This window comes from Podarcis vaucheri, assembly GCF_965113315.1.
Source record: "Podarcis vaucheri genome assembly, chromosome: 5".
Lineage (NCBI taxonomy): Eukaryota > Metazoa > Chordata > Lepidosauria > Squamata > Lacertidae > Podarcis > Podarcis vaucheri.
The window spans coordinates 69351825-69372938 of NC_138763.1; the positions used below are offsets into that span (position 1 = coordinate 69351825).

The 21114-nt window shown below is 40.3% G+C and overlaps 1 protein-coding gene across 12 annotated transcripts in view; it reads right to left on the bottom strand.

Annotated features, from left to right (window-relative positions):
- Nucleotides 1–21114, bottom strand: part of PCDH15 (protocadherin related 15) — a 659401-nt gene that overhangs the window by 124553 nt on the left and 513734 nt on the right. For all 12 annotated transcript variants that reach the window (XM_082222007.1, XM_082222006.1, XM_082222001.1 and 9 more), the window contains 3 exons: nt 18788–18916; nt 7279–7584; nt 5605–5829 (listed from right to left, as the gene is read on the bottom strand). In XM_082222007.1, the coding sequence (XP_082078133.1) occupies nt 5605–5829; nt 7279–7584; nt 18788–18916 (660 nt within the window). The remainder of the gene's footprint in view (nt 1–5604; nt 5830–7278; nt 7585–18787; nt 18917–21114) is intronic.

Genomic DNA, 21114 nt, shown 5'->3' on the forward strand with positions numbered 1-21114 from the left:
TATTTTTCACACAGAAGATGATCAGAATATAGATACGCCATTGTGTAATGGAGCCACTGTCTCAACACTGGTGTCGCTACAACTTACCGATACCTGCGCAAAGCTCTGGAATGTTGGGGTAGGAAGCCAAACCTTGCTGCCTTCATGCCCTTCCCCATCCCAAGAAAGTGCAGCCAGTGTCTGGAGAGTGTCTCTGCCCTGCAACATGGGCCACTCCTGCTGCTGCTAAGCCATTTCAGTTAACGCCACTTATCATTTTGTTGTCAGTGGAACTGTCTGCAACAATTATTGGTAATACTGAATCTACAGCAGAATCGTATCAGAAATAAAGGAGATTAAGCAGTGAGGAGTTTACAGTGAACCAAAGAACCGATTGCAAAGTGATTCAAGTCAACATGGCAGGATTCACTAATACAGTGCCAAGTGACCACTGCAATGAGAGTCGAGATTTGCTAGGAGAACTTAATGCTACTACTAGGAGAAACTCAGATTTTCTTCAAATGGCGTCATTAGAAAAATGATATATTTTTAAACCTCAGCCTATTTTTTGTTGGAGTAACGACTGATGGCCAGATGACCATATAATTCCATTACATATTATCAGTCTGCCTGACTCACTGTCGTTCTCTACTCCCTCACAACTGTTTGCAATGGCCTGAGTCCAAACCTATTCCCTTTCCCTGCATGCCTGCAGCCTGAGGAACTACTCTCACATATGTTCAGGTGCAGAAAGGGGTGTGTGTGTCCCCTCCCTCCATTTTGAAACTTCCAGGAACCCTTTCACTGCCACCAAAACACAGTGTCTGCTGGGCTGAACTGAAGCAGCTGCCATGTCATGTCAGACCTTTGGTCCATCTAGCTTTGCATTGACTAGATGGCCCTGGCTCTCCAGGGTTTCAAACAGCAGATTTTCCCAGTCCCATCTAGAGATGCTGGGGACTGAACTTCTGCACGCAGAGTATGTGCTCTATCACTGAGTTACGGCCATTCCCCAAGATTTTCATGCAGTATTTCCAGTCTAAATAGCAGCGGTACACCGGACTGTGTAATAAGTGCAATCAGAAAACCTATAGCAAGTTAGTGACGGAGTATTGTGAGGTGGATGACTTTGCCTTGTCCTTTTATGAAAACTTTTTGGGATTCTCCTTGCAAGTCTGGGCTACTTTTCTTATGACAGTCGAAAATGGCTACTTTCTCTTATTCTCTCTCTTTAAACTAAACAGACCTTAAACTAATTGCAGTAATGTTGTTAACATGGCACAACGGCCTCTTTTTCATATTTAATGTTCTGACAGCCTAAAGAAGCTAATTATTTAAATTAAGGGATAATGTTCACAATGAAGTATATGAGGCAATAAAAGGCAGGCAGACAATTAAACACCGAAGTGAAGTTCAGGAGTCTGGTATCTGTTCAAGCTTCTTTTTACACGAAGTGTCCAGTGTGCCAGTGCATTCCTTTTCTCCAAATAAAAACAATAAAGAATATATATATTACATCCATTATAAGCATTCTCCCTTGTGGGAGCAGTAAAAAATGGATACCCCCACCTGTAGTCTGAAGTGCATCCTCCCCAAGGGGGTTGTACCATGTTTTATTTCTGCATCCACCATCCAGCTTTAAGAGAACGATGTGGAAGTTGCCTCATGCACCTCAGGAGCTGGCACAAAGTCAAAGTAGTAGAGGATCTGTGCTCATGGTGAAGCAATCAGATAATATTTTCCACATCCCTCACAAGTTTAGCAAGCCATGCCTTGACAAATATTGTTTAGGGCCCATGTCACAACTGACATACCACTACTTTAAGTCAATCTACATGGCTTTTGCCACCATGTGATGAGAAGTCCAGGTGTAGTGGACTAGGTAGCTTTTTCTAATCCAGATCTGTAGTGACATGGGGGGACGGACCAATTCAATCAGTGCCTTGAGATAAACTTACATGACAACATCCCCACATGGCTTTCAGCTGTCCAGTCATGTTATATGCACTAGAGTCTAGTTCGAGTTGATATCAACACAATGACTACTGCAAAGATGCCTGAAAATGACTTTTATTGAAACACAGATTTGCAGAGTTGGAAGGGATCCCAAGAGTCATCTACTTCATCCTCCTGCAATGCAGGAATCTCAACTAAAGCATACATGACAGGTAGCCAGTCAACCTCTGCTTTAAAACCTCCAAGGAAGACGACTCCCACCATCTGAGGGAGTCCATTCCACTGTCAAAACAGCTCTTACTGACAAACAGTTCTTCCTGATATTTAGTCAGAAACTCCTTTCTTGTAACTTGATTCCATTGGTTTGGGTCAAACCTTCTGGACCAGGAGAAAACAAGCTTGCTCATCTTCCATGTAATAGCCTTTGAGATATTTGAAGATGGTTATCATACCTCCTCTTAGTTTCTCATATCTAGGCTAAACATACCCGGCTACTTCAACTGTTGCTCATAAGGCTTTGTTTCCAGGCCCTTGATCATCCTGGTTGCCCTTCTCTCAACACCTTCCAGATTGTCAATATGTAAATTCATACATGCACAAGGATATGAGCATTCTGACATACCTTCCACCTTGATGCCTATCCCATAGTACATGTGGCAGTGAGACTTCTTTTTTCCATGTTCATTTGTACAACGTTACAAAGTAAAAATCAGATAAAAGTGGTCTGGCATGTACACAAATGTCAGAACAATAATTTCTAAAGAAAGCTACATAATAACTTTTCCCAACAACCACATCCTGTTGTCTTAGTACAACTACGAAGACAAATTATGACCACAAACACTAAATACAACTGCTAATAGCAAGCAATATATTACTTTTAATAGCAAGCAATATATTACTTTTAATAGCAAGCAATGTTTTAGTTTAATAGCAAGCAATATTTTACATTAATCTTTTTTGGGGAAACATTTTTATCTACAGTGTCTCTAAGGTGCTAACAACCAGTGTTTTCATTTGATAAAAAACATTGGCTTTGTTTGCATGCACAAGCCTTGCCCCACTAGCACTATCTCATTCCTCCTCGTGCAGCACAGTTGTAGACTACTTGGTTAACTAAGCATAGTTTTCTGTTACTATGTAACCAGAATACTATGTTTACAAGGTACTGCAGTGTGTATTCCTGGTTTGCCCCGAACCTGCTATCTATAGTTTCTTTGTTCAGATATTACAGGAAACTATGGTTATTTAACCCAGGAGGTTTTCGAACATGGCACGCCAAGAAGGGGTGGCATGAAGGCAGAACTTGCTTGCACAAAGCTAGTGCATGTCTTGGCTTAATAAACTGAGATATGTACGTCCAAACTGGGTGTATTGTTAAGGACTCTTTTTAAAACAATTCAGTCGCTTACTGGTCCTGAGAGATAGGTCTTTGCACACACCAGTATTTACATTAATAGAGATCGCATAAAATATGTGAGAGCAATAGTATGCATTCAAATGATGCTCAAAAATCATTTTTTTTTAAAGAGAGAGAATTAAAAAACCCACAAATGAAAATACAAACTGTCTCAGCTCAGATACTAGAGAGGGTTTTTTTTTTTTTTGCACTGTATATAACTATGTCAGAGTACAACCGGAGAAATAAATAGGCATGCCATATTAATTTCAACGAGTCTACTCTGAGTTGGATACCTAACAGGATATATAATAGCAACATAACCCTAACCAACAGCAACAGTGTCTCATGTACAACAGAAGATATAGGAAAAAAGCTCACTGCACAGAAGACCATTAAATGGCCCAAAATGAAGATGGGAAAGGAGGTAAAGTATTATCAGTGAACAGAACATACGGGAAAGGAAGAGTAATCTGTGCTAAATGATGCACAGGGTAAACTGTGCTAAATGATGAAAAATAAGAAGCATAAAAATAAGGTGTGTCTTGTTCAAACAAGCCCTGCCTCTAATACCCTGGCTCTACTTCAGATCTGTATGTTCACCACCAAAGCCCATTGAATGTGGTCAGAATCCTCCCTGAATTCAGGAATCCTATACAATCAGCATTCCCAACTGAAGGGGCAATTCTAACTGTGTTTGGCTGATAGCAGTTAGATTCTTGCCGCAGAGGTTTCTGCTCACTGTACAAAAAAGAACAGATAGTGATATCAGGGGGCAGGGCTGGTGTGTGCTCCTGAAACACCATACACAGTTTGAGCCCTTACACTTTCTTTTGAATGTCTGAAAACGGTGTGTGTGTGGGGGGGGGGAGAGAGAGAGAGAGAGAGAGAGAGAGAGAGAGAGAGAGAGGGGTATGTCTGGTACTATTCACATGTGGAACAGTTTAATGTTCCCATTGTACAGAGTATGTAAAATACTCTGGCATCGGACTAGGTTAATATTCTGGCTGAGATAATATTCACTCTTCTGTGGTTACTTCAGGCGTTTACCACCATTTAGTTGAAACATTCTGTAGCAAGAAGATTGACAAACTGAACCCAGCTACCAATAGTTTAGATTAAAACCACTGAACAAATGAAAAAGAAATAAGTCAAGCTTGTACAGTGGTACCTCGGGTTACAGATGCTTCAGGTTACAGACTCCGCTAACCCAGAAATAGTACCTCAGGTTAAGAACTTTGCTTCAGGATAAGAACAGAAATTGTGCTCTGGTGGCGTGGCAGCAGCGGGAGGCCCCATTAGCTAAAGTGGTGCTTCAGGTTAAGAATAGTTTCAGGTTAAGAACGGACCTCCAGAACGAATTAAGTTCTTAACCCGAGGTACCACTATATCTTCTGCAGAGATGAAAGATGCTAAAACACTGCCCTTTTCAGATAAACACGTCTTCACTGCCCTGCTGCAGGCCATCCAGTAAGCACCTCTGCAGTTGCCCCATGTGTGCCACTACTGGGTCATTCCCCATTTCAAGAAAATGTGGAATGGGCCACCAGTGTGCATTTAGCAATGAACAATAGCCAATCACAATCCCTTGAAGAGCATACATTTCAAGCATGTGTTTGTGTCATGTTCACAATTTACATCACTACCATTACACTTAAAATGTATTGGTTGTACACTTAATAATTTAATGTCTTTAAAAAGCAGGAAGAATAAAGTAACAGGATCCCGCACTAAATTATGAACAAAGAAATATTTATAATGAAAAAGCAGCTTTCACACGGCCATTTCTTTTGGAAAGCTGGAGCTTCTGACAGCAGAAATTGAAATTCTAATGCAGCATGTATAAGCAGTTGATCCACAAGTGAGGCTCATAAAACTATGGGTTTATGTGAACTTAAACTGAAATATAGATGTTGCTACTTTGGCAAACAATTCTGTTGAGTGTTTATTTCAATCTTTGGGGGAATTTAAAGGATTCACCAATCTAATTTTGTAACTCACAAATCTAGGAGCCAAGGCATAGCTCTGTAATTATGTACATTTGCAAAGCAATTATATTTGTTAGTACTGTACATTTTAAATGTGAACAAGTTCCTGCTGTAACGTCTGCAGATATATGCAAATGAAAGAGAATGAACATTATAAAACTGTAGGGGAAAGAAGAGGTTTTCTCTTGGGTGCCTCTGCTTCTGCAAGAATACATTTGGGTCTCTGTTTAATGGTACCATACAGCCAATTAAGTTAGAAGATAGGAATTTTTTAACTCTTACCCTTATTCTCACAGTGACAGTAGCAAGGCCTGGAGGCATTGTTCCCCCAATATCGAAGGCTTCCACTAAAAAAGTGAATGCTGCATCTGGGTCAGGAAATGACTCAAAATCCAAGGACTTTATAAGTGACAGGTCCCCGTTAAATCTGTTCAATGAGAAATACTGCAACGCTTCCCGGGTTCGTATTCCATAGGTAATATTGGCTCCAAGGTCAATATCCTTAGCCTAGAAGACATAAAGAACATTATTTTGGCTTCCAGCAAAGGCAGTATACACAGATGTCATTTAAAAACACCACCAACACCACTTTGGAGGCCAAAAATTATTATTGCTTAATTTAATCTGAGTAATTACGTTTCCCCAAATTGTTTTTTCCTAAAAAAATATATTTAAAAATCCGTTGACACAATATATTGGATCCAATAAATCCTAACACAGGCACTTCTGTTCTTCTGAACGCCAGACTGTAGGCACAATACCTCCATGAAAACACAGACCCACAGAGACAGACACAGAGATAGAAGGAGCTCTTTTCTCTACCCCACACACCTTGGTGTGCATTGTCCTTTACCTGGAATAGGAGGCTGATATGCCTACATATATAGTGGTTTCTTCCCTCCCCAGGATCCTGAGAATTAAATTACTCCTATGCCACTGAACCATATTGCAATTGTTCACTGTGCAGCTATATAGGAGGAGGTCAGCTATTTTGCCCTGTGTTTATAAGGCCACTGCATCCCCCCCCCTTCAGTTTTGTGACTTGGCATGAAAAATGGGATAGGAGGTAGGGAGAAAGCATCTTGCACTGGATTACAGGCAACCTGTTTGTACTGCAAGAGTCTGAAGATGCATATAGATCTTTACTGGCTGCAGCAGCTTTCTCAGCCATTTCATGACCACATGTGAATTTCTTTGCACACCAAGATCTTCTTATCCTTTGGACAAATGGGTTTGTGCACATCTTGAACAAATCCCAGAGTACCTTCAGACCCCCCCCCCCCAATTATAATGCATATGCTTTCTCTTGCTAGTATAAAAGTTTTGCTTTACAATCATGAAAATAGTAAGGAAGCTAAAACAAGTTGCTGAATTTCAAGAAGTCTTCAAGGTGCAATCAGGGGTAGGGAACCTCCAGCTGATTGTGTCATTCTAACAATTAGACATGTTGTTGGGGGCTGTGGGCAAGTTGAAATTCAACAGTGTTTGGAGGGCCACAGGTTCCCTTTTCCTGTAGTTTACTGTATCTGTACCATAAGAAAGGAGTTAGATTCTATTAAGAAGACTTTATTAAATTCAAGGAGATGCTGAGATTAATAAGGAGTCATAATTCAGGAATTCAATTTTTTAAAGTACCATTTTGGGGTGGGGAAGAAGATCTAATGGTGCCTCAAGATATTTTAGTATTAATCTAATTTCAAATATTGATGATCTTTCTTTTAATTAATTTATTATGAAGACTGCCAGTGTTATAGACTGCCTTTTGTAGGTTAAAAACTTAATATAAATCCCAGAAATAAATGATTAGAAGTTTTATTTTTTGTTCCCTACTCTCTCAACTAATTTTAATTTTTTTCTTTTAAGAGATCGCCAACTAGGTGGACTGGTTTTGATGCAATACGATTAAGATATATTCTTCTTCAAAGAGAATATTCAGGAAACTCATGGCTCTCTTACCTCTAAACGTAAGAAGACAGTGCCTGGGGGCAGGTTTTCAGGAATAGTCACTGTATAGGAGGCATTCGTGAACACAGGGCTGTTGTCATCAATATCCAGAACTTTGATTCCCAGAGTTAACGTTGTACGGCGGGCATCCACAGCTCCATCTGTTGCTTCAACAATGAGTTCATAATAGTCCCTGTTTTCTCTATTTAGCTTCACTGAAGTGTAAATACTGCCATTGGATGTTATGCGGAAAAGATTGTTGAAGTTTGCCAAACTGTAACGGACTTGACCATTTACTCCAGCATCTGGGTCAGTAGCCTAAAAGATAAGGGAGGGGAAGAAACATGAAATCAGGAGTTTGTAGCACAAATAGACCCTTTTCAGGTTAATGGAAGGAATTCAGATTCTTTGATATCAGATTCATAGCCCCACAACCCTAAGAAAGCATGGGCATCCAGGGCCACTAATTCAAACCTCCTTGACAGAAATCCAGCTTCAAAAAAGCAAGGTCCCTGAAGGTTGTGGGAAGGTGCAAAAATAAGCCTACATAGCTGCCTGAGGTTGCTCTAAAACTGGATGCAGGAATGCTAAATTCAAGTAGGGACCAGGAATTAAGAAGAAGGCTAGGAAGTCCACACCTGCAACGAATAGTTAAGCAGTAAGGATAAATAAACAGTAGCCGGTACAATACTCCATACAGACCCATTTCCCAAAGTCTACACTTTTTCCTGAATCTCTTGAATTATATCTATAATGAAAAGAAAGAAACTCTGCTTGCTTCCAATTTCTGCTGGGTGTTACTAGTTGCCAGGGTGAATGAAATCCTCGACTCTGTTCCTTTGGTCACTTGCTGCCAGTCCTACTTGGACCCACAGCCAGCCCTGCTCCATTACTCCATTAGAACCATAGAAGAGGAACAGAACTCAGAATGTCAGCAGATGTGACACCATACCTCCTCTTCTCTTTACCTTAAATAAATCAAGGCATAAGTAACTTGGCTGCATAAGAGAAGGGAATGCCTGCTTGAGTAAGGCAATTTCATTTGTGCACATTTCTAAGAGCCTGCAGATAACACCCCACAAGTTGTTACATAACATAAAAGTCCCTGGTTATCAGCACTACTGTCAGGAAGTTTCCAAAGACATTTAATATCCTGCCATGGTGCTCAGTGGGAGGCATAATAATGAAACCATTTATCTTCATGGAAATCAATTAAAAGTTAATTAAAATGGTTAATAAAAATCACACACTTGTTTCTCTTTTGCACTACATCAACACAATAAACATTGGTGGTTTCAGCTTTATTTGTGTCTCAGGTTAACGCATCCTTGCAAACAACACCTTATCAAAGGTGCCTATGTGGTGCCTACTGTGGCTTCTGCAATATAAGTGTTAATGTTTAGAGAGTTGAAAGAAGCTGCTTTCACTGGGATGGGGGGGCTCAGGTACAATAGTGGCATATGCTGCACAGGTTACATTTTTGCCTGATAGGCTGCTGCTAGAGGAATAGGATCTGTGCCCCAAGATTACCATTTTAGACACACATTCAGCAGGTGCAACATTTACTACTAGACTATCTGCTTCTCCACCCAACATCTATTAGATTTCTGCCCTCCTTAAGAGTAACCTGTCATCAGGGGCAAAAAATAGCAATCCTAGTAGGTATTTGGATATGGTAGCAACACATATAAACAGGGTCTTGTCATAAAAGTGTATATAATGTGGTGGATCTCTGTTATTCTCATTTCACAGATGGGGAAATGTGTTCTCTTGTCTTCAAAACCCCACCTGCTGTTGCCACTTCTGAAGGGGGAGACAGGGAAGGAGGGGGGAAGGCCATTTGGCTCAGTGCAGTCTCAGGGCCAGAGAGAATTTAATGATCTCAGCACTGTGACTGCCCATGTCAAGCTCTCTTCCTTGCACCTCTCCCTCTTGATAATCAGCAGCAAGGTGCGGTGTTGGGATGCTGGGAAAGCAACACAGTTCCAACCACGCAGCCCTGCCAGCTGCTACTGGGTAAGTATGTTTGTGATGCACAGTTCGATTGGAAATCTAGGCCAGGCCTCCCAAGACTGGCTGCACTGGAGTTTTGCAATAAAAGTTGCTAACGGTAGCTAGTCATAGAGAGTACAAATTAAAAACATTTTTTAAAAACCTGGTTGCAAAATATTTCTTTCTTTTTTTTAAGACAGAATGCATTGTGGAGATTTTAGCTGAGGGAGTAGTGACAGAACACTATATCTTCAAAGCCTTAATCCATGGAGCCAATGTGTGCGCTCAGATAGTTTTGCTTTAAACAAGGGCCACATGAAAGCAATTAAACAGCTGCTAACTGGATTACAACCAAGACCCATTAAGACAATAGTAAATTAAGAAAGATTTATCGCTGTCTAAAATTCAACAGCCAAGCTAAGTTGTATAAACATGTAGCTCTTAATTTATCAGGGGAGCAGAAAGCGGAAATGCCCCCTAGTAACAAGAGAATTTTTATTTGTTAAAAGAACACCGCCACACACGAAAAGTATTATTATTATTGCCATTTTCTTCATTTGAAAAGTTCAGAGCAATTTTTGCTCCAATAAGCCCTCACGAAAAGCCTGTAAAAGTAAATGAAGGTTTGGAAAAAGCCTATGACCCTATTACTACACTACATATCCCGAATTAGCTGAAAGAAAGAAAATCAAGACTCATGCTCAAGGGAGGAGATAAAAATATAGGAACATAAGAATTGGGAAATGCCATAGTGGTAGAGCATCTGTTTTACCTGCTCCCAGGTTCCATCCTTGGCATCTCTAGGTAGGACTAGGAGAGACCACTCTGAAACCCTGGAGGGCCACCATCAATCAGTATAGACAATACTGAACTAAATGGACCAATTGACTGACTTCAGATAAGTCTGTTTCCTATATTCCCAATTGCCTTGCTGGGCCCATCAAGTCTAGCTGTTTGCCTTGCCGGAAGAGAAGAGACGGTACAGCAACTTGAGGCCCACCTACCCACACTTGGCGCTAATGGGCAAGATGAGGAACTTCTTGATAGACCAGAGTGAGCTGTACTGGAACAGAATGCAGATGAGGTGCCCTTAGGGGGAAGGGAGATTGCCAGTGCAGGAGATGAATTCCTGAAAGAACGTGACATAAAAAAGCATGCTGCTGATTCTCGGCCAGAGAAGAAACAGTAGTTTCAGACCTCAGAACAAACTGGGGTGGCAATAGAAGGAAGATACAGTGCACAGAACAATTCCTGCCACTACCAAGAAAAGGAAGAGACATCTGGTAGTGGAATGTGACTCCCTTTGGAGAGGGATGGAGGCAGCTGTGTGTGGAAGGATAACTTAGGGTTTAAGTTGTCTCTATATTAATGCACAGTGTATGTGCATTAAGCAAGAAGAATTTGAGTTCTTAATACAGGAAGACAAATATGACCTGTATTTACTGAAACCTGGTGGGATGAGACTCATGAGTGGAATGTAGAAATTGAAGGGTATAAACTATTCAAAAGGAGTAGATTAAACAGGAAGGGAGGAGTAGCAGCATTATATGTAGAAGATGAGAAGAGATCCATGACATTGAGCATGAAAGACAGATTGAGATCATACACCATCAATGCAGCCAGATTTCGCAGGCCACTGTCCATAATGGCTACAGATCAGTATCATTAAATTAATATCTATTCACAGAATTCTCACATAAGAGAACAGATAAATGCTGCTAATATTTATCTACACTTATCTGGAGGCGGGCTTGTTTATATTCAATGCTTAATCAATACATTGTCTGTTTAGAATGAAACTCTGCATAAATATGAATTAGGGTTCTTCCCCCCTTTTTTTCTAGAAGCAAAAACTTAAATTTATTCTCTGCCAACAGCTGCATCTTGTCAATGACTGTAACAAAGGAAGAGGGTGATGATATGTGTTGTTGGGGCTGTACTTTCATTATACACAATCAGAATTGTAACAAGCCAGTTCTTTTGAAGTTTCTACAGTATTTGCTACTGCCTGATCTATTTGACTATCATTCTTTGTAATGTACATAGTGTAATACCTTGGATTCAGAGGCAAGGCATGAGGAATTTCCACAGCATGAAAAACAAACTGCAGCAAAGCACAAAAATTTAAAATAAAATGACCTTACACTAAGCAGATACTAAGCAAACAGAGATACCTAGAGAGATGCAGCAGTATGATTCTGAAAATTTACTGAAGTTCTCCTTTCTTAAAGCTCTGGAATTTAACATTTGGAGCAAAAATGTGCCAGGAAGTTTGAATGCAGAAAAAATCTTCAGGTTTATTAGTTTAAAGTATTTGTGGAATGCTCTCCTTGGTGAGGCTCGCCTGGCTCCTTTATTACATATCTTTAGATGCCAGGCAAAAACATTCCTTTTCTCCCACACCTTTGACTAATTTAATGATCTATGGACTTTTAAACTGTGGGTGGGTGCATGGGGTATATAGTTTTTATTTTTTATTATGGTATATTTTTGTGTTCTTATCTTGTAAACTGCCGTAATCCTTGGATGAAGGGCGGGATAGAGATTTAATAAATAGCAATAATATATAATTAGAATTATAGATTGAAGTCTGCTATCTCTATACAGTCGTACATTGGATCCTGAACACCTTGGTACTCAGACATTTTGGCTCCCAAACGCCGCAAACCCGGAAGTGAGTGAGGAACCCGTTTGTGAACGTTCCTCTGAATCCGAATGTTTGACGGGGCTTCTGTGGCTTCCGATTGGCTGCCGGAGCTTCCTGCAGCCAATCAGAAGCTGCATTTTGGTTTCTGAACCTTTTGGAAGTTGAACGGACTTCTGGAATGGATTCCGTTTGACTTCCAAGGTACAACTGTATACTTGTAAACCAGACATGTGTGTGACCACATATTTTAACAGGAACCTGAATGTGTGCCAACTAGTCATTTCCATGATGCTGATAACCAAATACTAATATTAAATTGCCACTGTCCTACAGTCTTCACCTTCTCCATTATCCTAATTGGAATAACTGACTCCATTCTAAACATATCTGTTTTGCCCTAAAGGCTAATGGAATGACATTTAGTTCTTCCACAAAGTTTAAAATATAGAACTCAAACCTATTCACAGGAATTACAAGAATAACACTTGCATTCCTTTACAGGGGAACTATATGGAGGCCTCAGTTAAACCAAGAAGCCCAGTCCAGAAAACTGCTGGTGCAGAAAGCTACACATCCACTGCTGCACTTATCTTTTTGAAATGTCGCTCATGTAGCAAGGACCAGGCAATTTTCATCATGCTAACATAAACCACCCACAAAATTCTGATGAGGCATGGTGCTGTAAAAATTACTGGATCCAAAGTAACGGCCAACTGCAAACTAGTGTGTAGTACGGAAATCATGTTCTCTAAAGTGCCGGTGATGTTTTCTTAAACTGGACGTTCCTTGAAGAAATCTCTGTGTCAACAGGAGAACTCAATGAATCAGGCACTTATCCAGTTTTCTGTTTAATTAGCTTTTCTTTTAAAGCCATTTGATCAAAGCTGCAGATTTTTAAATAGTGATGTGGAATTAAATATTTAATGAAACCTTTTAACTAGTGGAAAAAAACACACATTTGAATGGGAAGATCATAATTTAATAATATTTATTAGATTTATATCTCACCATTCCTCTAAAGCGTACATGGTTCTCCTCCTCCTCAACAACCTCAACAACAACCCTGTGTGATAGGTTAGGCTGAGAGTGAGTGACTGGCTCAAGGTCACCCAGTGAGCTTTTTGGCCAAATGGGGATTTGAACCTTGATTTCCCACGTCCTAGTCCAAAACTCTAACCCCTATGTCACAGAATGCAGCATAACTAAGCTCAGCAAAGTGTGAATTATCTTAGAAATAAGGGGGTTTTTTGGGGGGTGGAGGGAAACTTAGATCTTCCACTACAGAAACATTTTTTCCTCCATCACCCAAGGGAAATTGGCACTCAGAAAAATATGCACTTCCCAGCAAAGCACTCACATAAATTAGTTTTGAAAAGATATCACAGGTGGTTATTTTAAGGTGTAGCTTGATAAACTAAACCACCTAAAATAACATAAGAACCCTCCAAAATCCATGTAAAGGTGTATATTCCAATTATTAGAACCTTCACATTAACGTACCTAAGCATAAGAGTGTAAGAACTTTATTGTGCTTTTAAGTCCCAATAGTTTCACTGGGATTTAAATGCATTTTAACTTGGTATTGTGTCCTTTGTCTACATGACACCTACAGTACCTCTTTCTAGAGTGCCTTTCTGAAAACCCCCTGCTAGGGAAGGATTAGGAATGTTACACACATACCAAAGGGAGCACTTAGCTCTTAGCCATTTCTATTTATTTCCCAAAGATTAAACTTGCCAATGGATTCTTAATTGAGAAAGAGATTCAGTGCAAAGGGATGTAGGCATTTTTACATTTCACATGTCAGAGCAGAATATGTAACATGCCGTGCCCCATTGTGTGAAGTAGCTTCTTAAAAATGGAAAATATTTCAAACTTTGTAATTATGAATAATTCAGGAAGTTAATTCCGACATAATCTATTCTCCTCTCTTCCCCCTTCAAGGACTCCCACTGTGACATTAAGAAAAATAACCAAGGAATGGGATGATCCCTGCCTAGGAAGTAATAGTTCAATTTCATAGAACATTAGGGAATATGCTGTAATTTTCTTATAAATTCAGTTTATTTGGTCAACATTTCAAAGCCAGAGAGTGTAGTCTGTACTCTAACTGCTATTTTGCCCCCCCCTTTTGCACAATATCACAACTTCCCCCACTAATCCCTCTGTGAGTTTGATGCGCAGTTCATAAATTAAGGCTTCTCTCTCCAAAGGTGGTCAAAGAGTATTATTGAATTAAGGCATAGATAAAAAGGTCACCTGCAAGTTACAATTATATATTTATTATCCAGCCCTTATGATGTGATAAACTGTTGCAGGATTATAAAAGAACCAAAGAACTTAGGAAGCGGTGTGTGGAAGGAGAGTGTAAGCAGACAAGCCTGGTAGATTTCCCAAGGTTACTGTATGGAATGTGGTTGGGAATTCTCAGCCAATGGGCTGAATGCTGGCCACAGCATCTCCCCACTTTGTCCCACCCACTCCACACAGCAAACAGGATTGATTAAAAATAAAATTGAAGCAGCTTACACTGGTGCCAGTGGAAGTTTCTAAAGCTTAATTGCCACAGTGGTTAGCCATCCACAGCACACACACTCCAAATTTCCCCAGGCAGCAATCAAGATGGTGAGGGAAGCCTTCAATTGGCTGTAACTGGAAGTTCCCATTAACCGTGGGGTGTCATTTTCCTGGAAGGGATCACAGCTGAAAAGAGAAGGGTTGAGTCTCCCATGCACTGCAGGTGCCACCACCAAAAATCACTCCCCATGCAGTACTTAGTCTTGGGGAAAGAAAAGCTCCTACCAGCCTTAATGGTGTACTGTTTTTAAGCCTAATTGTCACAATGGGGGGCGGGGAGAATCTTTGTGGATTGCAGCTGGAAACAAAAGAGTGTCTCCATGAAGATCATACCCATATCTAGCAATTAGACTTGAAAACAGAGAGAGAATGTATGAAAAGTGTGCGTATATGCATGTGTGAGAGAAGTGCACAGTCCTATCAACTTTGTGTTAGTCCCATCATTGCTGGCATGTGGTCTCCAGAAGGTGAGCCACAAGGGGATCTGGCATTTGAGCAAAGGTTCTCCCCTCCCAATACAGAATAAAGAATGGAGGAGGATTGTGGTCGTTTCTCTCACATCACAATAGGAAAGGATCGTGAACTGGAAGAAGATAGAGGAGTCTGGTCAATTTCCAATCATTCTAATTTTTAGACATTATGAGCCACAGATTTTCTTGTATTATTCTGTTGGCAACTATCTTTTCTTTCTGTTCTTGCCTGTACTGATGTAGACATGGTCACAATCAGAAACAAAAAGGAATCTGGGTTTAAATATTGGAGTTCTTTGACTCAAAGGAGGGCGATGGACCAGTAGCGTTAGTTTTAGATTATTTAACCTGAAGATGAAATGCTACCCAGTGGGATATGGCCAAAGAAGACAAACAGAGCCACACAATGTTAGCATAAAATAGATCATGCATATTCAAAGAATAAATAATAGGACCAAGAAGAAGGAGATGAAGCATCAGCCCAGACCAGCCATTGCCACATTACCTCGTCTCCGTGATGATGGAAATGGTCCAGAGCTGAGATGGGAAACCACCACCAGGAAGTAAGGAAGCCCAGTATTGTGGCCCCTTCTTTTGGGCAAGGCATTTTCTGGGGAAGCAGCTCTGGTTTTGGCACAGGGGTATCAGGTCCCACACAAATGCTCACCACAGGATCCTCCCCTCCTGTCTTCAGAGAAAGTCTCATCAAGACTGAGAGCAGAGACTTGTGGGTCACAGCCTAGTCACTGCTGTTACTGAATGGACTTAGGATAAATTGTTAACGTGATAGAGAATAAACAGCTCTGTAAACTGGAACTGGAACTGAAATAATAGTATTTCTTATTTCTAGTCCTAAGAATCTTAAATTCAACCTAGTTTTGAAATGTACTGGGCCTCTCCAGCATCAATATGTCCCCTTTCGCACCAGCAATATAAATGGTTGCTTAGAACCCAGGGAATTGTGTGATCCACACTCATTGTAATGGGTATGAGTTACTCGTGTGTAAACTGGTGCCTTTCTTGATTAATTTGCCTTGTTAAAACTTTCTGACTGCACAGCCTCTCCTCATGGTGGCTGCCTCAGTCACTGGCAGAATCCGTCAGTGGGCGTTTCTTGAACCTCTTCCAACATAAAAGTTGTTTGACACCCAGTCTCCTCCTCCTCTCACTGCGCGGGAGTCTTCTGCGCAGGGAAGGCGTGGGTAGCGGAGGACCTGGGCTCTCCTCACTGATGTCCAGTGAAGAGTCCTGGAGCCCTCTCTCCACTTCCCCCGTCTGCCTCCCTTTATCCCCGGTGTTGCGCTGACTGGCTTCCCCCTCTACTGAGCTGTTTCTCCCCCTGCTGCTGTGTCCTTCGCCAGCATAATCTGGGAGCCTCCCCTTCGCCTCTCGCTCCGATGTCAGTTCCCTGACACTCATGTTTTTAAAAAATGGATTAGTTGTAAATATTAAAATATGATCTTGCAAGACATCTCGGATATAATTTTTGATCAAAATATTTAAATGTTCTACAGAAGATAAGTCAATAGCTATAAGAAAAGTGGTTTGATATGGTTGAACTTCACTGTCAGCTTCATGCATTTGAACTCTCAAATCTTTCTGCTTCACAGTGGCCTTCTAAAAAGAAGAAAAGGAATTGCATTCAAAAATTGACTTTGGGGGATCCCAATGATAAAATTAAAAGAACAGTGGGGAATCTGGTACAACTCCAATTTCCACAGTCAAGTAAGTACTGTGTGGAGTTTAAAGGATATGAAATGCATCCACAACACTTTGAGACTTGTCCTTTTTAGTTTTTCTTCTTTTAATCTTCTTTGCCTTCCCCCATTCCCAGCAGGGGTTTTTCCTATGCCACCACCTACAAGGATACCAGCTGTGAGCTCTTTTACTTCATAGGATATTAGCACTTTCTATTGGCTCTGAATATGCAATGAGGTTTATTGATGTAGCTTGGAGTTTCCAAGGAACTATGCAGTCGAAAATTCTCTTGTTTCGGTTTCAGCAGCATGTTCAAAAGAAAACTCAAGCAAGGATGTCCATATTCAGGTGGGAAAGATATGTTTAACACTCTGCTAACTTCCATTCCTGTTTTCTGAGTTGTCATGTGTTCCTTCGGACTGATTTGTGGTGTGCTGTTGTTGTTGTTTTAAACTGTCAGGTGTGCACTGGCAAAGCTCTGCTGAGGCTCCTGAACAAAAGACTACTATGCCTTTAATTAAAAGCTTCCTCCTTGCCGTTCCCTTTATTGTTTCCTGTTCAGCATGAGTAGCGGATAAATGATGTATTTCCATTTAACTGCTCAGTTCATTTGAACAATTAGTGGGGAATTAATAATTTATGCCCCCAGTCATGCTGGTTTTAATTACTGCATTCTTTTTGTTCCTTTTTCTTAATTTTCTTTAATAGAACCAGTCATTAAAGTCTCGTGCCCTGCAGAGAACTGAATACTAATTAAAGGGTAATTCATCACTACTCTACCTTCAAGTATCCTGCTTGCACAAAACCTGTGGATGTAAATACAAACATGCATAGTCTTCTGTATGGACAGAACCCTTCATGGAAGAGACATATCTTGCACTGGAGAGCTTATGCATATTCAGCTGTCTGCAACAGAACACTTGGACATGTGGAGGTTGGGGTGGGTGAGGACCCAATTCTCAGTAAGACTATAGACTTCAGTTCTTTTTGACAATGTTAAAGCTTTTCATGCTACATGAGTTACAAATCATGATGGCTACTCCTTGCTTGTTAGATCTACAAAGCAACTGAAGAAGTCAAACTCAAATTGCAACCAACATTTTCAAATTAAGGCAGTTTTTTATTTGCATTGTTATTTATCTTTTCTTTGTGCACAGCTAAGTGTACGGCTCAATTAAACTGGGAGGGAAACAAACCACTCTAAAGCTTCAAGAAAGAAAGAAAGAAAGAGAAGAGTTTTGCCAACACTTTTCTTGTTATTTTCATATTTACTACTAGATGACAATTCTGGCTTCAGTGAAGACAGAACTTTGCATCATTTAAAAATTACAATGACACAGAAGATATAGATGTGTTGGAGGACTGATATATTCTATTCTGCTACTCAAGCTAAGGAATAAGTTGCATTTTGTTGTTTGAAATGACACACTGGCAGCATCCTGACAGAACACAAAACAGATTGAAAAAGATGTTTATGGCTACTCTATGACTATATCCTATAGAATGTAAAAAAATCCACCAGCCACAATTTTACCCCAGTTTCAAACAGTGTAGGCTCACTTCAAATTTTGTTCTGGAATATTTTATGAATATTTTATATTTTTCTGCAAAAAGTGAAGTGGTTCTAACATCACATGTTTACTCCAAAGGAAATCCCACTACACTGAGTAGGGCTTACACTTTAGTGTTTAGGACTGCAGCCTTAATCACAATGTGGGCCAGAAAAGAATTTTAGAGGGAAGTTTGTAAATATGGGTAACATATTTCATTTCCACCCAAGTACTATGAGAGCAATACAGGAGAGGTTTGAAGTTGGTTTCATGGGGAACAGTTGCCCAGATACCAAGGAAAGCTGTGAACAGGAAGGGTTTAGTATCCATGTGTCCCTTTTGCAACACTCCATTTCACATTCCCAACAGTTCATGCATAGATTTTGCCTCATGGTGGGTTGGGAGGCAGGGAGGGGTCATTAGCAAATTATATCTACTGAGATATGTTCAAGTTCATTTTTTTTACCAAAAATGTGGTTAAAACCAACTTCATAAATTGGTGCCATCCACTGGACAACCTGGCAGCTTTAATTCATTTAGAGACAATTTCAAATCAGTATGTTCACCTTTGCTAGCAACAGACTTACCCTCACTTGACCAACAAATGCATTGGCTTCCTCTTCTAGTACTGTAAGGTTCTTAGGCAGAAAAGGGTCAAAGACTGGCCCGTTGTCATTTACATCTGTTACAACCACATTCACTGTAGCAGTTGATGTCTGCAAGAAAAAGGAAATAAAATTATGAAGCAGATGTTTTTACCTTACAGGAGGATACTTAGTGCTCATTATTGAAATTTGTATTCCACCATTCACCATAAGGGTAACATCCATAAGAATATAAGCAAATTAGAAACCATACAAAACACTAAACTATCTAAAACCATTATAAAAAGGAATGCTACAGAGTTGGATTATCACAATTACATTATACCTGGTGATACTTAGAAGGTACTGTGTTAGTAGGGTAGGAGAGATGATACATTTATACACACACACACACACACACACACACACATCCAAAGTGCACACTGTAGATTATTTTTCACAGTATCAAAGGGGTGCATTGGTTGTCGGATGTGTCCCAGGCTTTTTAGACCTCTCTACCCGTGTACTATCTGAAACCAAAGGGCCGTGTTGGTTGCCAGATGAGATTTCCCCCCCCTGGCTCTCCTACCCAACTGCAGTGGCAGAAGACAAGACTCAAAAACTGTTTTGTGGATAAATTATGTCATCATTTAAAAGTTCAACAAAGGCTGTAATTGTGCATGTGCAAGTAAAATATTCCAGTAACAGAGCAACTGGATGAACATGAGCCCCCCCCCAGGGAAGAAGACAATAAACAGGATGCTTTTGCAATGTGCTACTGCTATTGAAATGTAAAATGTATGGTTTTAAATAGAGTCTGAGTCACAGAAAAGAAATTACCTGAAAACTGGGAGGGGAAATTTTAGGTAAAGCCTAAAATGTTCAGCTATGAGAGTATAAAAGAAATTATGAATATACAGCACCTTTGTCTACATACACTGATAGCCTTGTATAAATGATCAAGCAAGGAAGATCTGCCATGCATAAGGTTTCCAAACATGCACACTTGGATGCGTATCTACATCTGCACCACAGTGCTCATTTGGACCCCACTGAATGAACTGGATAATCTTTTGAAGTAACAATGGGGATCTGCATTCCCTTTCAGAGCCACTAGCTAATTAAAAAACGCCTGCTTCTTGGGAGAAAAGTGATGACAAACCTAGACAGCATCTTAAAAACCAGAGACATCACCTTGCCGACAAAGGTTTGTATAGTTAAAGCTATGGTTTCCCCGGTAGTGATGTATGGAAGTGAGAGCTGGACTATAAGGAATTGGACTATCAAAGACTATCAAAGAATTGATGCTTTTGAATTATGGTGCTGGCGGAGACTCTTGAGAGTCCCATGGACTGCAAGAAGATCAAACCTATCCATTCTGAAGGAAATCAGCCCTGAGTGCGCACTGGAAGGACAGATCCTGAAGATGACTCCAATACTTTGGCCAACTCATGAGAAGAGAATACTCCCTGGAAAAGACCCTGATGTTGGGAAAGATGGAGGGCACAAGGAGAAGGGGATGACAGAGGATGAGATGGTTGGACAATGTTCTTGAAACTACCAACATGAATTTGACGAAACTGAGGGAGGCAGTGGAAAACAGGAGTGCTTGGAGTGCTCTGGTCCATGGGTTCACAAAGAGTCAGACACGACTAAATGACTAAACAACTAAACAACAACAACAGACAATCCTGCTATACCATTACCCCAATCTCCAAGCGATATGAGATTCCAGGGGGTTCAAGAAAGGGAATATCCTGAATTTGCACACTTGGATGCTACATCCTACTGATGGAAAGCTCAATACATTCCTCTTTTACTTTATGTATTGGAGCTACAGGCTGAAAATAGAGTGCAGTAATTAGAAGCAAAGATGCAAATGTGACCTTTTCCATGAAAAGGTGTAACTACAGTGACAGTTAACTAGCCAAGATGAAGCAACTGAAGCAGGAGCTCCCATTCTGTACCTCATTACAGTCTTGCTGATGCTCCTATAAATGCAACTGCAAGTCTTAGAAATTGGCAATTTTTTTCCTGCTCACCAAACATTCTGTTTAAAATGAAATAAAGGTAAAAGTACTAAAATCCAAGTGCTAATATACAGAAGGTTGCACCTTGGACAGATTCCCCACCCCCCACCCCTTGAGTTATATCTTCATTAGAGAAAACTGTGCACTAAACAGAGAAGGCATGCAAAGTCCTTAGATGGAAGATGCATATACTGTATGATATGTTTATTTTTGTTTTTCTTATGTAGCGTTTTCCTTTCCGCAAGAATATCCACAAGAAAATAATGAAATAAAAATGTGAAATCTACATGGGCTTTGCAG